The sequence below is a fragment of the Heloderma suspectum genome, chromosome 3, assembly GCF_057233095.1.
Source record: "Heloderma suspectum isolate Gila_16-S chromosome 3, 16-S_ref, whole genome shotgun sequence".
In the NCBI taxonomy this organism is placed as follows: Eukaryota; Metazoa; Chordata; class Lepidosauria; order Squamata; family Helodermatidae; genus Heloderma; species Heloderma suspectum.
The window spans coordinates 219,950,776-219,968,824 of record NC_139460.1 but is presented as its reverse complement, the minus strand read 5'-3'; the positions used below and the strand labels follow the sequence as shown (position 1 = coordinate 219,968,824).

General features: G+C 46.4%; 1 protein-coding gene across 3 annotated transcripts in view; it reads right to left on the bottom strand.

Annotated features, from left to right (window-relative positions):
• PCDH15 (protocadherin related 15) overlaps positions 1-18,049 on the bottom strand; it is a 1,185,684-nt gene that overhangs the window by 254,495 nt on the left and 913,140 nt on the right. For all 3 annotated transcript variants that reach the window (XM_084845696.1, XM_084845694.1, XM_084845693.1), the window contains one exon: positions 1,648-1,841. In XM_084845696.1, the coding sequence (XP_084701822.1) occupies positions 1,648-1,841 (194 nt within the window). The remainder of the gene's footprint in view (positions 1-1,647; positions 1,842-18,049) is intronic.

The window sequence follows — 18,049 nt, the reverse complement described above, 5'->3', positions numbered from 1 at the left end:
AAGGTATGGGCACGTTTGATGGGTTCTGTTCTATTTTGTTGTCTTTTGTTTTTAATGGTTATTTTTTATTTTATTTCTTTAATTTTAAATTTAATTTTTAAGTGTTAATTTCAATTGTCTGTTTTTGTTGTCTTTCATTTTTAAATGTTGTCTTATACTTCATAGGAAGATTAAATTAAGTTGTTTTAGTGTTGAAGTCCCAAGCATCCTTAACTAGGGTCTATATATATGTTTCTCCATCTTTGTTTTTGTGTTTCTTTGTTGTGTTCGCATGTGGCCAATTCATATAAGTTTTAGCCAATACAGTATTCACCTTTGCATCTGCCTACCCAGAAAAATGTTCTGTATGGCTCTTATAGATAATGTGATGTGTGATTTACATTAAATTTTGGAATGAATGGGATCTGGCCTCAGTTAAAATATGCATGATACCATGGCAACCATTATGTACTCCCCCTCCTCGAGGTAGTCTGGAAATCCACCCCCCTACAAAATACAACATGCAGATCAGGACTAAGCCACCCCAGCTATTCTATTTTAACCTAAAGTGTTCTGTGAGCTAAACAACAAACCCTCACTCATTTTACTTGTTTCTGCCAAGCTGGTTTGAGAAAGACTTCATCTCTCCTTTCTCTAGGCTTCTCAGATCTAACAAGCAAGAGATTAGACAGTGAATGGCTTTGCTGGTGCAAATGTAAGTTTCTGTGGAGTGTATTTCATCATTTGTCCAGTGTTTGCACAGCTTGCAATTTGTGCTCCAAATTGAGCTAAGGCACACTATAAGATTGTATCATCTGGATAAAATGTTACCTCTAGTATAGCAATCCCTTTACTTCCAGTATATTTGGAGGAGATATTACCATTACATGATAGTTGGCAATTTACAGAACCAACAGCTACCTTTGCTTTCATTGCTTCATTTCCTGTCTTCCTTTCTCTCATTCTCAGACTCTTAAACAAACACTCACATTCACAAATATGGATGGAATAAAACTTAACATGTAAGACTTTACTATTTTTTTAAAAGCCAGAACAGCCTATTTTGGTGCACTGAACATACTGCAAGCAAACAACTGTGTGCAGGATACATATTGATTTCATTTATGAGCCATGGCAGTACAAATATTACGGCTGCAATCCTACACACACTTACCTGGGAGTAGGTCCCATTGAACCCAGTGGGACTTACGTCTGAGTAGGCATGTATAAGATATTTATTTATTTATTTATTTATTATTTAATTTATTAATCACCCATCTGGCTGGTCACCCAGCCACTCTGGGCGATGTACAACATACAATAAAACAATAAAATTCTACAATAAAAACATTTTCTAAAATACCCTAACCCACCCCAAATGCCTGCCTGAACAGCCACGTTTTTAATGCACGATGGAAGCTCATTAAAGAGGGGGCATGGTGGAGTTCCCTAGGGAGGGAGTTCCACAGATTGTGCTGCAAGGCTACTTTTGAATATGACACCTGGCAAGGGATCAGCTGAAGTTCATCGTCTAAAAAAACCCAACAACCCAAATCACTGAAGTCGTGTTACTCTGATTCTTGTAATCCTTCTATGATTTATAGTGTGGAAAAGTTAACTTCTCAGCTATGAACACATTAAGACAAAATATTTAATAATATTAATTACCTTCTCTGCGCAAGTGGAACACTGTCAGATGCTTTGACGGTGAGAGCATAGGAACGGCCTACCGACAGCACAGCTCCTGGTACAATGGTGATAAGGCCTGTTTGATCGTTGATTATGAAGTCTCCCTGATCCCCAGCCAGGATTTCATATATGATCCGTCCATTTGGACCTTCATCTGCATCCATGGCAGTGAGCTGCAATTAAAAATCAACATGTAAATGTTTCATTCTAGGATTGCAGGGTGCCCCCCCCACTCCCGGAATGAGAGAGATCCAAGTAAATGCTTTCAAAACAAGAAGTTGCTTTCTGTGCGTGCCGTCAAATCAGGCATAAAGCAGTCATGTATTGGGATTGGATATCCTGTGTTATCGAATGAAACGATATAAATGGCATTCCAGAATGCAAGTAAACAATAAAAATGCGCGCGCGGGGGGGTAGTGTTAATTAACCCATTATTGTGATTATTGGGTTGTATCTAATGGTGGCTTTGCCTTAACAGGAAGTGCTTCCATTTGCACAAGTTGGGGGAAACGCATTTTTGCCAGTCTCCCCTTACTTATTGCAGCCTTTAGTGCCATATCCCATTCTGTTCTGAAGAATCCCACAAAGCTCAGGAGCACCTTCTGGGGATGGAAGACAAGGTTTAAATGGGTTGGGGGGGGATGGGCAAAAATTTGGTGCTCCAGCTTGTATGGGTGTAGGTGCTGCTAAGGCAAAGTCACCATTGGATGTAACCCATTATTATTGTTCGTCATCGTCTTTGTTGTCATCTTTGTCATCGTCTTTGTCGTCTTCTTCTTGGGTGAAAACATATGCCTTAAAGTAGCACAGTTATGCTTGTACCAAGTAGGTCTGAACTGGGTCAATTCAGCAGTTGGATTGGAATGTGTTGTCCATCTCAAGATAGCCAGGCAAACTAAGAAATTGTCCTTATACCAGGAGTGGGCAACCTGTGGCCTTCCAGATGTTTTGGTCTATGACTCCCATCATCCTTCATCATTGACTATGCTGGCTATGGCTGATGGTATTTGTAGGACAAAACATCTGGAGGGTCAGAAATTGCCCACTCCTGCCTTATACAAACATGGATGCGTGTCTATTACATATTTGTATTTAACTGCAGGAGTCACAAAGTTATTTGTTTTCATTCCATTTTTTGTTGTCCAGTTCCTTGATATAAAACCCTGCCACTCTACCACATGTGTGTCAATATCTTCCTTGAGACCTTTGCAAAATTGAGGAGGACTTTTATGAATTCCTAGAGCCCATGAGAAACCCAGAAATAGACAACTACTGCAACACTACATGCATTTTTACATGGGGGGGGGGGTTGAAAAGAAGTTGCATGCTTCATGCTGTTTCATAAGGATTTTAAAAATATATATTATTATTGCAAACCTTAAAAGTAATGGACAACAAATAACTAGTTTATGCAACTGACCAGAAAGCCCCTCAGTTCCTTTATTCAATTTGGCACTGTAGAGCTAAGACCTTTGTTTGGATTCAGACTTAGTCCTGACTGACTTAAGCCCCACTGGTTTCACTGGGTCTACTCTAAACATGAGTATGTCTGGATCCAATCCCTTTTCTGCTGCTGGCCACCAAATTCAATAATTTCTTAATTTTGAATGTCCTTGCTTTTTGGTGTTTAAATTGTCTTATCACTTAATTCTGAACTTAATGGAGTTCATGATAAGGCTGGGCCAAAATGCTCCCCCAGTTCCATGGCTCCATAACTGAGTGGGGAGGGCTCAGCTATTTTCAGTGGTGAAGTGTGTGATTTTTGGTGGTGGGGGGGGGACTTACCAGAGCTCCCTCACTCTGATTGGATGGTGGCCAATGTATTTTTCCACAGAATACCCAATCTGAAGGGGGATTGTGGGGGGTAAATAAGTCTGGCTAGCTGTGGATGATGGGAGTTGTAGTCCAAAACATTTTGAGGGTGGCTGGTCAGGGAGGGACTGTACGTATCTCCTATCTCCAGGTAGGGCTGGAATAACTCCTGCCTGAAACCCTGGAGAGCTACTGCCAGTCAGTGTCAGTCATACTGGGCTAGATGGTCTGACTCAGTACAAGACAGCTTCCTTTGTTCCCAAGGCTGCAGAAGGGTAAGCCCCAATAAACATAGTGGAGATGACTTTTGAGTAAATAGGAGTGCGATGCACAAAGCTATCATTTGAACAGGTCCATAGAGTCTGTCAACTGAGGGTGATGTATTACAGCACTGAGCTCAATAATATGTCCCTCAATTTTATGGCTTAAACTTCTCTCAAACTATATAATTCTTTTAATCATTTTAAAATTTCCCTGTAAAACTGCTCATAGTTATTGACCTCCTAAATGAATGTTACTAATCAAGGTTGATGACAGCTTTTACTGCGCCAAGGACAACGTGAAAAGGGAAACTGGTGGAATACACAAATACATAAATTAACAAGGTTAATTAAATTTACAAATGAAGGTGCTTTGAAATGCTAAGTCATCTGAAAAACAGTTTGGGGGCAAAAAGATGCCTGAAAGGGAGAATTAAAGTCAAAGCACTCTCACAACAGTTCTGTGATTTTGCAAATTCAAACGGCAGGTGTCTTTGGCTGATAGGCTCTGCAGTTTATATGATTTTGGAAATATTTGAATGTCTAGAAGAGGTTGAAAAAAGGGTTCCATTCTGCTCTCCCTGAATATCTTCTTCATGCAATAGCAGCAATTTTGTTCCTTAAAAATGGGCAATACTCACAACTTGACAATGAAAAATATGTTCTGTTACTGCACTGCTCCGGCAAAGACTGGATTTGCGTTATGCAAATGAGAAGCTATAAGAAACTTTATAGCATCCTGTCTTAACAATACCATGCCTTTTACAGGGAAGCCTGTTTAGATTTGTTGCCATTATTTTTTTTTAACAAGGGTTAGTTCAGCTGGACAGAGCTGGGAGCCCTCTTTACCAGAGATGGGTGGGGTTTTTTGCCAAGGTGTGGAAAAGCTAATAAGGCATCCTGACTCAAAGTACTTCCACATCTGTCATGAACTAAAAAGTTCAGGAAAATTGGTCTCATTCCCAAATGCCTAACATGATTACTTCCTGCTGAGCTAAACTGAAACCTGCAGCTGTTGTGTGCCAAACAGCTTTGCCTTCCAGCCACCACGCTTGGAATAACTGTTCCAGGCAAACACGTCTGCTTTCCTGAAGTCACACACAATTAGCATAAATTTGTTTTAGCTCTGCAGGTAGTGTTAAGAAAATTACTGAGGGGTGGTGCAGCTGACACCTTTGGATTAATAAGCTATTGGGGTCTGCCATAATGACACTCTGGCAGTAAATGCATTTGGGTTCTTCATTAATTCTTGGCTGCAGCATTACGATCCACACAGACCACAGCTCTGAAAAGTGGATATGATACAAAAAGGATCTCATAGTTACCGAAAGGATGCATCTGGGGGGGGGGGGTTCTGATCCCAGTTTGCTTCCTGAGCACCACTAAACAGCAAGTATGGAGAAAGTAACTTGAAAAAGAAGGGACGAAATAGCATATGAGAAACCTGAGTCAACATCACACCTAGGGGTGTATAGATAACATGGCTTGTAGTGGTTGTGTTTTCATCCTCTTCTGCCATAAGCACAGGTAAGGGACCAGCATGGGCCTGCAGGCAAATGATTTGTGCGGATGAACATAGTGACCTGGTTTGCACAGAACCCTGACCCATGGCATGGATTGTTGAATTCCAGGTTGTTGAGATGTGCAAATTAGGGATGTACGAAACACCTACCTGGCTCTGTGCCGGGAAATCCGTGGGGGGGGGAGGTGCTCCGTCCCTCCCCCTGGAATCTTCAACGGGGGGAGGCGATCCGGTCCTCCCCACCAGAATCCTGCCCAGCTGGCTCCGCTCCACGGCCAAGCCGCAGAGCCGCAGGCCGGCTCCAGTCGCCCGCCCACAGCCAGACATCTGGCCGCTGGGCAGCCCTGCAGGGACGCAAATGGTGGCTGTGGTAGCCGCCGCCATTTGCGTCCCTGTATTGAGCTGTGATAGGCTATGTAAATATTTACATAGCCTATCACGGCAGGGGGAAAAAAACCCAGTGTACACAAATGGAGGTAGCCGCCACCATTTGCGTACGCTGGGTCCCCCCCCCCCGCCATGATAGGCTACGTACTTACGTAGCCTATCACGGCCTCTACAGGGATGCAAATGGTATCCCTGCATTAGCCGTGATAGGTTACGTAAGTATTTATGTAGCCTATCATGGCTATGAAGAGGAGGAAGCGAATGGCGGCCGCAGGACGGCCGCCATTCGCAAAGCAGCGCAGACGGGAGTAGGTAAGTGCTCCGTTTTGCGTGCCTTTTGTGGGTTGGGGGCAGCAGGGACTTCATCCCACATGCCTTTCATGGGTTGGGGGGTGGGGGCTTCGTTCTGCGATGGATTTCGGGGGGCTGAATGCACTGGCATTCGCCCTCACCGAGATCCGTTGTGGAATTCTCTGACATCCCTAGTGCAAATGCAGCTGTGCCAACCATGGTTTATTAACCACAAACAACCCAGAAAGAGAATTCATGGTTTGTTGTTCAGTTGTCAACTCTGGGTTGCTTAAACTCTGGGTTGTTCTGACATGCAAACTTGTAACCATGGGTTGTTCATGGGTTGTTTTGCCAGGCTAGAGAGGTGCCAGGCAAGAGTGGTAAGAAAGCCCCAGCTGCTCTACAGGAAGCTGCATTCTCACTTTCCTTAGCCCAAACTAACATTAATAGCAAAGTCTGCTGGCATTACCAGCAAGGGAGATCTGCTCCACGTTTTCCCTCAGCGCTGCTCCTGACAGCTCTTGGAGAGTTTTTAAGGACTAGTTACTGAGTGGGGTGTCTCACTGCCAAACGGCACATATCAGGCTACTCCACTCCAGCCCTCTGAGGTCAAGAGCTTTTGACCTCCAGAGGTTACCCCCAAAACACATTTCCCCCTTCTGCAGAGTGCCCACACAAGCTTTCCAATCTCCAGCGGCCAAGAACTCCACCACAATGAGAAAAGTTTAACATTTTCTGAAAGGAACGTTTCCAGGATTTTGGCTGGGGATGGGGGAAGGGAGCTTTTCTTCAGCGAGCTACAAGTACTGCCAGAAGCAGCCGATGAATCTCCCGTGTTACCCGTGTATAGAACACACTTATAGTAAGTAGGCAGCTGATGTGATAAAGTCCTGACAGTATTACAGCACTGCAAAGGCATTCAGGATACAGGGACGGAGTGGGCAAACAACCCAGAAATTGAGTGAATGAACTGCAGTTTCATCAGTCTTCTTCCAGAGAAACTCTGGGTAGGGTAACAAACCATGGCTTAAATAAACCATGATTTAGCATGATATATGAATGCAGGTTTGCATATAATAACAACCTGGGATATAGGGGTTGTCATTGAATCATGGGTTGTTTTTGAATTGTGGGTTGTTACATGTGAACCCGGCATTATGGTTTAACTATGTGTTGTTCATCGTGGACAACCCAGAGTTCACAATCCAACAAGCCATAGCTTCTCTTCCTGGGTTGTTCACAGTTCACAATCCATAGTTAAACCATATTTCAGGGTTCACCTGTAATGACAATTCAATAACAACCCACAATTTAATGACAACCCCTATTCTGGGTTGCTTGCTATGAGCAAACCAGGTCACTGTATCAGCATCAGCATCATCCTGGTGGCAATGCCATTCCAAGGCTCTTGCATCTGGCTGCTATTACTAGTTTGTTTTATTAACTACATTTCTAGACTGCCCAATAGCTGAAGGTCTCTGCATGGTTCACAAAATAGAGGTTAAAACCACAAAATATAACAACATAACAATAAAACATAACATAAAGTCTAAAATGAATTAAAACAGCCACAGATAAATAGGGATGGCGGAAAATTCCGTCACGGATTTCAGTGAGGCCGAATGCACTGGCATTCGGCCCCCTGAAATCCATGGCGGAACGGCCTGCCACCCCCCCGCCCCCGCCAATTGCAGTCTTGTAAAAACAAACAAACAAAAACAATGTGATTGGCTACGTAAAGATTTCTGTAGCCTATCATGGCTGGGTTTAAAAAACAAAACAAAAAAACGACGTGATAGGCTACGTAAAGATTTACGTAGCCTATCATGGCTCGGTTAAAAAAACAAACAAACCAAAACCACGTGGTAGGCTACGTAAAGATTTACGTAGCCTATCATGGCTGGGTTTAAAAATTTTAAAAAAAACATGACGTGATAGGCTACGTAAAGATTTATGTAGCCTATCATGGCTGGGTTAAAAAAAACAAGAAAAACCCGCGTACGCAAATGGCAGCGGCTACGGCTGCCACCATTTGCGTTCCTTATTTTTGGCCATCTTAGTCCACGTAAATATTTACATAGACTATGATGGCAAAAATACAAGAGAACGCAAATAGCGTAGCGGGCGCTATTTGTGTCCCTTTTTGATTCGCCGTTTTAGCCTATGTAAATATTTAAGTAGGCTAAAATGGTGAATCAAAAAAGGACGCAAATAGCGCCCACTATGCTATTTGCGTTCCCCTTTATTTTTGCCGTCATAGTCTACGTAAATATTTACGTAGACTAAGACAGCCAGAAATAGGGAACGCAAATGGCAGCAGCCATAGCCGCCGCCATTTGCGTACGCGTTTTTTTTTTTTAACCCAGACGTGATAGGCTACATAAGTCTTTACGTAGCCTATCACAGCTGAATACTGGGATGCAAACGGTGGCACCATTTGCATCCCTGCTAGCCAGCAGCCGGATGTCCAGCTGCTGGCAGAGCTGGCCGGCGGCGCTGCAGAATCCCCGCGGAGCAGAGCCGGCCAGACAGGATTCCGGGGGGGAGGTGCAGAGCACCTCCCCCCCCCGAGCAGAACCCGGCAGAGCCAGGTAAGGGGGGTTTCGTACTTCCCTAGGGCGGTGCTTTTTCAGCCAGATCGGGCGGGCGGCGGGTTGCAACCCTGTGCCTACCACTCCAGGAAGCTGAACATGTCTGAGAGGAATTATACCATCTGGGAGAAGGAACTGTTGGCCATCAAGTCCACTTTGGAGACCTGGCGTCATCTGCTGGAGGGGGCACAGCACCCAGTCAAAGTTAGAACCGACCATCGCAACTAGGGGTGCATGAAAGTCACTTACCTGGTCTCGCAGCTTTTCGCGGTGGGGGGGAGGTGCTTTGCTGCTCTCCCCGCGAAGTTCAGGCCGGGGGGGGGAGGCTTCCTGCCTCGCCCGGCCAAAATTCAGGCCGGGGGGGAGGCTTCCCGCCTTGCCCGGCCGAAATTCAGGCCGGGGAGGAGGCACCTCGCCTCACCCGGCCGCGAACTAAAAAGTTAAAAAAAAAAACCACCCCCGTGATAGGCTACGTGACAATTAACGTAGCCTATCACGGCTAGATCTGCAAAGTCAGCCATGATAGGCTACATTAATCGTCACGTAGCCTATCACGGGGGCGTGTGTTTTTTTTTAGTTTTATTGGAATGGCGGCGGCGGCAGCCGGTCGAAAGATTGGCTGCCGTCCCCGCCCCTGACGAAGACCCGACGAACCGCCACCAGAACCGCCGCCGGGAGGGACATTCGGGAAAGGTAAGTCCCGTCCCGGGGGGGGTGCGGAGAATTTCTCCCCGAAACTTCTTCGGGGGGCCGAACACGTTGGCGCTCGGCCCCCCGAAGTTTCGGGGAGAAATTCTCTGCCAACCCTAATCGCAACCTGGAACATCTTCAGACAGCCCGTGCCTTAAACCAGCGGCAGATTAGGTGGTCGCTTTTTTTCCCCCCGGTTCCACCTTAAGATTTGCCATGTGAAGGTCTCCGACAACCTACAAGCAGATGCTCTTTCTCGTAAGCCAGGCCTCCAGCCAGGGGGTGAGGGAAATCCTCCCCTCTTTGATTCTTCCCCCCCAGAGCCTGTGGCAGCTGCAGTGCCTCACTCTTGGGAGGAGCTCCTTCACTCTGCACAGGCTCAGGATGCTTTTGTCTGCACAAAAATGGAGGAATTGGGGCTAGCCTCTGCCCCCCACACTCTACCCCCTTCTCTTTGCGAGGTGGCCTGCTTTACCATTCCGGTCGGGTCTATGTGCCTTCTAGACCCCTCCGTGAGAAGGTCCTCCATCAGTGCCACGACTCCCCCACCGCTGGGCATTTTGGCTTTGCCAAGACCCTGCACAGAGTGACGCGGGATTTTTGGTGGCCTCGTGTGTGTTGGGACGTCAAGACCTATGTTGCCTCCTGGCCAACCTGCCAGTGGCTTGCTTCACCCCCTGCCTACCCCCTCAGGACCTTGGAAACTGCTCTCCCTTGACTTCATCACTGACTTACCTCCCTCACACGGTAAGACCACCATTCTGGTGGTGGTGGATTTGTTTTATAAGATGGCCCATTTCATCCCCTGCTCTGGGTTGCCCACAGCCAGGGAGATGGCGGAGCTGTTTTTGGCGCATGTTTTCCGGCTCCACGGATGGCCCGAGGGTCTCATTTCGGATAGGGGGGCCCAATTCACTGCCCATTTCTGGAGGGAGCTCCTTGGGCTTCTCCATGTGATGCTCCGTCTTTCCGCCGCCCACCATCCACAGACATACAGTCAGACCGAGCGCACCAATGCGACTCTGGAGCAGTATTTGCGCTGTTATGTCAATTACCAGCAAGATGACTGGTTTTCCTTGCTGCCTCTCGCAGAATTTGCTTATAACAATGCCTGCCATGCTTCCACCCGCCAAACTCCATTGTTTTGCAAATTTTGGTTACCACCCCAAGGCTTTCCCGTCCACCTTAGCTCCCTCTTCGGTGCCAGCAGCCCATGACTTTTTAGAGGAGTTGCGAGTGGTACACCACCTCTTACGGGACTCCCTCGAGCAAGCCAAGACAGCCTACAAGGCCTCTGCAGACCGGCGGTGCCAGCCGGGTCTGTCTCTTAGGGATGTACAAAAGTGACTTACCTTTCCGCGGATTATGTTGGTGTGGGGGAGGCGTTCCGTCCCTCCCCCCGGAATCCTGGCCGGGGGGGGAGGTGCTCCGTTCCTCCTCCCCAGAATCCTGTCTGGCCGGCTGTGCTTCGCAGCGATTCTGCGGAGCCGCCGGCTGGCTCCGCCAGCAGCCGGACATCCGGCCGCTGGCTAGCAGGGACGCAAATGGCGGCGGCTGTAGCCACCACCATTTGCATCCCTGCAGTCAGCCGTGATAGGCTACGTAAATGTTTACATAGCCTATCACGGCTGATTAAAAAAAACCAAAAAACGCGCGTACGCAAATGGTGGTGGCCATGGCTGCCGCCATTTGCATTCTTTATTTTGGCACGTCTTAGTCTACGTAAACATTTACATAGACGAAGACGGCGAAAATAAGGGGAACGCAAATAGTGTAGACGCTATGCTATTTGCGTTCCCCTTATTTTCGCCGTCTTCGTCTACGTAAATGTTTATGTAGACTAAGACATGCCAAAATAAGGAACACAAATGGCGGTGGCCATGGCTGCCGCCATTTGCGTACAAGAGTGTTTTTTTAAAAGTACAAGAGTGTTTTTTTAAAAGTCAGCCGTGATAGGCTACGTAAATCTTTACGTAGCCTATCACGGTGCTTTTTTAAAAATCTAGCCGTGATAGGCTATGTAAATCTTTACGTAGCCTATCACGTTTTTCTGTTTTAATTTTTTTTTAACCTGGAAATGGCGGTGGCGGCAGCCAGTCGGAAGACTGGCCGCTGCCGCCGCTGCCACCAAACCGCCGCCGGAGCCGCCGCCGCTGCCAGGAAGATCCGCCCAAGGTAATTCTCGTCCCAGGAGGGGTGGGGAGTGGGCCGTTCCGCCCCCGATTTTGGGGGGCCGAATGCGCTGGCATTTGGCCTCCCTGAGATCCGTAGCAGAACTTTCGTACATCCCTACCGTTCTGCAACTGGGGGACTGGGTTTGGTTGTCCACCCAATACCTCCCCTCTCATTTGCCCACAAGGAAGCTCGCGCTTCACTGCATGTGGCTTTTCCAGATTACGGCCCAGATTAACCCAGTTGCTTTTTGCCTGGCTCTCCCCCCCTCCATGAAGATCCATCCTGTTTTTCATCGGTCCTTGCTGTCCCCCCTGGTTTCTGGCAACCCTCATCGCTCGGTTGGTTCCCCCCACTGCCAGTGCTGGTGGAGGGGGAGGAGGAGTTTGGGGTCGCAGAGATTCTGGACTCCCGCCTTTCTTGCGGACTCCTGCAATATCTAGTGGACTGGAAGGGGTATGGGCCAGATGAGCGAACCTGGGATCCCACGGAAAATGTGCATGCTCCGTTGCTGCTGAGGCGTTTCCACCAGCTGTACCCCCACAAACCCGGGACCCCAGGGGAAGTGCATGAGGGGGGGCCTCATGGGAGCAGGGATGATGTCAGGGTGAAAACTGAGCCGATAGAACCCCAGAGCAGTTCTGATTCTGAGGAGGAGCAGCAATCCATGGGAGAGGAGCCAGTTCATCCCTCACAGGCACAGCAGCTGGCAGAGATTCCTTCTGCTGGCATTCCTGCAATAGATAGTGACCCTGGCAGTGAGCTAGTGCGGGAGGGGGGCTTGCTTGACACTTGACGCAAAGAACGACGAGCGATGGAGGGCGCAGAAAGGAGGTGTAGCACCTGTTTGGCGCGCAAGCAATGGCCACCTCCCGTGGACCCAAGGGAAAGAGGGAGGATCTCTCCCTAGCCCGTAAGTTCAGGGTCTTCAAGTGACTCTCCTTCAAACGGGGATCAACTACTTACTCAGCGCATAGGCCACTCTGCTGTTCCTTGATTAGTCGTTGGTGATTAGCATCTGAAAGAGTCATTAAGTTGTAAAAGGATTAAAGCCTTGAAAATAATCCTTTTGTCTGTGTCTTGAGTTGGCTATTGGAGTCTACTGAAAGTGGCCACTAGGGCACCTCCTGAAAGGCACATATTGGGCACATATTGTCAATCGCCATGTTTTTAAAAAACATGGCAATCGGCATGAAGGTGAATGGGTCTGGGAAAGCCTCAAGCTGGTCACCGAGCACAGGGGGCAGGTGGACTGGGGCCCAGAGAGCTGGGGGGTGGGGTTCAGAGGATGCAGTTCAGAGAGTGCAGGCGCCAGCAGTCCGGCAAATTTGCAGACCAAATCAGGCACCCGTGACATCCCTATGGCTCAGAGTCCCACTTATAAGCCAGCTGTCGCAAGAACCACTCCACCCAAAAGAATAGCATCACAGGAATCATAGAGGTTCCTTGAGTCTCTGGAGGAGGTGGAAGGACCTTTAGGGTTATGTGAAATCCTCATAAAAAGCAGCTCTAGTCTTCTTTGTCTCCACTCAGAAGCTCCATGAAGATGTGTCCTGAGATAGTCTCATGTAATTATAACCAGATCTTGCAAGACCACCTTTGTAGTGTACATCAATTTGACATTTAGCCGTTTCCATTCCAGCTAGTCATTTCAAACTTTGGATCAAATCAACATATCCTTGCCCATCCACATTTCTTTTTAGCAGCACAGAGAGCACTTGAACTGCTACAAAAGCAATTCCCCAAAGAGAATTTTGCACATAAGCAAAAGGTTTTAACGTTCTTCCTACTCTTAGAAGAAAACCAAAACTGTATCATGTGGCTTCTAAAGTGGAAACCAACTGGCACACATTTGTTTTGCAAGTGATAAACCTGGGTCAGAGAATTTTGAATTCCACTATTTTTGTGGGGACATTTTTTTTATAGGAACCTCTTTCACATAAGTACTTTTGAGGAATGTAAGTACATATGTAGAACCTAATTCTGCTAAAGGCATATGCCTGTAATAGTCTTAATTTCCATTTTCGATCCCCTGCTCTGATCTCCCCATGCCAGTAAATGCATTTCATTTTATTTTCAGTTACATGCTGACCATAGAAATACAGGTTATAATTAATCAATCAATTAATAGTACAATACTCTACATATCTACTCAAAATTACACCCCACTGAGTTCAACGGCACTACATCCCAGGTAAGCACATACAGAATTGCAACCTTAGCCAATAATCTGTCTAAAGCACAGAGAAGCTTGATCTAGTATTTTTACATATTTTTCTTAATGCAGGGTATCTTGCTATTTCATTTTATTTCAAAAGAGAATGGAAGACAAGGAGGAGGCAGAGGGGTGGAAAAGACAGAGGAGTTGTGGAAGAAAATCAGGTATATCAAAGGGCACAAGAAGCACCAGGGAAGAACTTATAATACAGAGAGAAGAGGATGGAGGATGTGGCTAGACCACAGGATTCATTTTCAATGCTATCTTTCAGAAAGAGGAATCCATTTTAACTCCTTTTCCTGACAGAGGCCAAGTACAAGGGACGGATAAAAAGGAAACATAATCCTCTTCATATCCTGAAGAGTTTAGCTATTATGAGGAAGCATAAAAGAAGACTGGGAAACTACTGAACTGCACCATAAGACTCAAAATTGTAGTTCTAGAGGTTACAGTTAAGGTAACAGGGAGAGAGGGAAAGACCCAAAATTCAGTTGTCTGTAACCAATCAATCAATGGATACATGAAACCCACGTATTTCTCTCATCTGTTCCTCTTGATTGTGTGCTCGTATTTCTATTCTGCAGTTAAAATGGCTAACACTTTCCAATCTGAAAAACCAAGGGTACTCTACTTTGACTCCAGATCAGGGAAGGCTGGATTTGGAGTGCCATCTACTCAAGTATTTATTTAACAGATGAAACAAATAGTTCATTTTCAGTTGTAAAGTTGGCAGCACTGACATTGGTGATCCACAGTGTGTTAAATAACTGTTGTTGATGTTGTTGTTATTACTGGGAAACATTTTAATAATCAGAACAGTGTGTGTGTGAGTGGTCATGAGTGATCAGATCCATGTGTGCAAATTTATCCACTTATATGGCAGGCATAAATCATGCATGCAAATCATGCATCAAAGTCATGAAACGGGAACAAATGCATTTTAAAAAAGATGATCGAAATTTGAACAAATGGAAGGAGATGCCAAAGATGCCATTCGGTTGACAAGCCCTGAAAGGAGGCAACCACAGGGTCTTCAAGATGGGCAAAGGTAACTGTGCTAACTGTGAAAAATGTTCTTTTATTGAGAGCACCCAAGATGATCAAAGGAAGTGTGAAAGTATTATGAGTCTGCTTACACCACTTCTTTCATGTGAACAGAACCATGCATTGCCCAAGGGCTCCTAAAGTCCTGAGGGAACCTTCCCTTTCCCTTTCATGTGAAGGGAACCTTGGTGCATTGCCCAAGGGCCCCTAAAGTCCCAGAGCCAGCCCGGTACACTGCAAATGCCATATGATTAATCCACACCTAATGGTTTTATTAACATTTATCTTAGAAAGCTTTAACACCATCTGGTTTGACACATTATAACCATTACAGATAATGTCCTGGAATAGGAACTGTCATTTTTGCAGGACAACTAAATGTTACACAAATTAAATGTTTTATTATCTTGGTAATGCAACTCAATTAGTGAATAGAAGGAGCCTTTCATCATGAATTATTGTCTAACTGCACAAATGCGCTGAGGTCAGTGCTCTTTTTCTAACCTACTTCTTTTGATTGGAATATCTGGTTTCACAATCTAATCATGACTGACCTAGGCCATTTTCCTTTTGAAGTTATCATAGCTGATTATCATCTCAAAGGAGGCAAGTGTCCTTATAAGATTCTAAAGCAATTAGAAGTCTAAGCAACTGAGCAGGACTGCGGAGTTTTCAAGGATGTCTCTCAAGATCTGGGTATTTGAGATACAACCCCTATGCAATCAAGACCCTCTAAAGTTGCTTATTTAAGAGATGTGCAGCCTAATCCTATATAAGTATGTTGTGTTTAACGGAGCTTACTCTGTATGCCAGTCTGTTTAGGATTGCAACAAGAATTTCTGGAGCTTATAATTACATCTTTTAATATATAATAAAAATATATTCCTCATCCAATGTCCTTGCATAATATACCAGAAAACTTCCTTTACTCCAGAAGCTGATACTTCAAAAGGACAATTAATTCCATTTGGAGGAATTAATATTGAAGCACTAGATTAAAGATTCAAGTTGCGGTATTTTGCCAGGTAGGTTATAAGCACTGAAATTCTGCCTGCCATTTGTCCTTTTAGAATGTTATAATTTCCGGCAGAGATCTGCCAAAACAAGTGTGTTTTACATTAAATCAAGTTCACAGCTTTCTTAAAAGAGCCATTTTTCAACTGACACAAATATTGTTAGTAGAAGTTCAAAAGGAAAAGGCCCAACCTGACTTACACTCTTACTATAGTGGGTATTGCCATGCACATTTTGGAATTCTGTTCCATATGATATAATTACAAACCTTCAAAAATGTAAGAACAGTAGCTTCCAACTGTGCTTCTAAACACCAAGATCCACTGCAATCTTCATTGCCATAAGTACTGCTCAGATCACTTAGTACTTTCTCCGCTTGTCAAATCACTTGTTGGCTCTAATGATTTTGACACCGCAGAGCATGTGCAAGCCTGCTCTGTTTCAAATTATAATGGGAAAGTCATGGTAAACAAGGTAGTTATATAGGAGTTTTAGAAGCAGGTGAAGGTGAGGTGGGGACAGAGGCTGAGAGATGGTGATTTGCCTAAGGCAGAGGTGGGCAACTTCTGGCCCTCCAGGTACTTTGGCCTACAACTCCCATCATCTGTCACCACTGGCTATGCAGGCTAGGGCTGATGGGAGTTGTAGGCCAAAAAATCTGGAGCAGGGATTCCCAATATGGCACCAATGTCCCCCCCCCAAGAAGCTCTACACTCCTTGCCCCATTTCAAAACTTTATTTTCAGTTAAAAAAAAAATCTTGAAAACCACTGATCAACTGTTTGGCAGGCAGGCAGGCAGGCAGGCAGATTAGGAAAGAGTTGCTTCCTGGCCCCACTCAATCATTTTCTGCCCACACTGCCCTTTCCCCTTTGCTCTCTCTCTCCACTCCCAGCTTCTCTCTACTCTACCCCTTTGCCTTGGTATTGACCTCTCTCCCCCCCCACCCCACTATTTCTCTTCTCCATCTCTTTATGTCGCTGTTTCTCCCCCTGCTATCCTCTAGCTTTGCTCTTTCTCTTGCTATTTTCCCCTTCCCTACCTATTTCTCTCCCACACCTCTTTACCTTGCTGTTTCTCTCCCTCATAGCCTCTAGCCCCGCTCTTTCTCTCCTCTCTACCCCTTTACCTTGCTATTTTCCCCTTCCCTCCCAGCCTCTAGCCTCCCTATTTCTCCTCCCACTTCTTTACTTTGCTGTTTCTCCCCCTCCTAGCCTCTAGCCTTGCTCTTTCTTTTGTTATTTTCCCCTCCCAGTCCCTAGCCTTGCTCTTTTTCTCCCTCTCGCCCCTTTATCGTGCTCTTTCTTCCTTCTCCAAGACCCTAGCCTGGATCTTTTTCTCTCCCTTCCCAGCCCCTTCTCTAGTTCTTCACACACACACACACACACACACACACACACACCATCTTCCTGGGTTGGGGCTCTGATAGCAGTGAAGGAAGTAGAGCACCTTTGGGGGAAAGGAGTGGCTGAGCCTGGGGTTGAGGTAGGGAAAACATTTTGCTTCCCTTTAGGGCTGGGACAATTTTCCTTTCTTTCAAGGCTTGGGAAAGTGTGCATATGTGGATAGGATGAGCAAAGCAATCCTATGTAGGCCTACTTGGAAGCAATTCCCATTGAGTTCCATGTAACCATGCATAGGATTTCAACCTTAAATGGGTATTTTGTAGGGATGTTGGAGAATTCCGCCACAGACTCCAGTGAGGCCGGATTCTTTAGAATCTGCCACCCCGGAGTCCATGGTGGAATGGGGCAATCCCCCCCGCCACCCCGCAGAATCCCCCTGGGATGGAGCCTACCTGGCGGTGGTGGCGGCGGCTCTGGGTGGTCTTCCGGCCACTGCCGGGCTGTGGCCGCAAATGGCAGCCGCTACGTCGGCCGCCATTTGCGTCCCTGCCAAGCCGTGATAGGCTACGTAAGTATCTACATAGCCTATCACGGCTAACGCAGGGATGTCATTTGTGTCCCTGTCTTTTGCCGTGATAGGCTATGTAAATATATACGTAGCCTATCACGGCTAACGCAGGGACGCAAATGGCATAGCGGCTGCCATTTGCATCCCTGTGGTAGCTGTGATAGGCTACATAAATATATACGTAGCCTATCACAGCTACCGCAGGGATGCAAATGGCGGCTGCCATTTGCGGCTGCAGCCCAGCATAGGGATGGGGGAGAATTTCTCCCCGAAACTTCGGGGGGCCGAGTGCCAATGTATTTGGCCCCCCGAAGTAGTTTCAGGGAGAAATTCTATGCACCCCCCTGCCCCCCCCCCGGGATGGGACTTACCTTTCCCGAATGTCCCTCCCGGCGGCGGGTCCTGGCGGCGGTTCGGCAGGTCTTCGTCAGGGGTGGGGGCGGCAGCCAGTCTTTCGACCGGCTGCC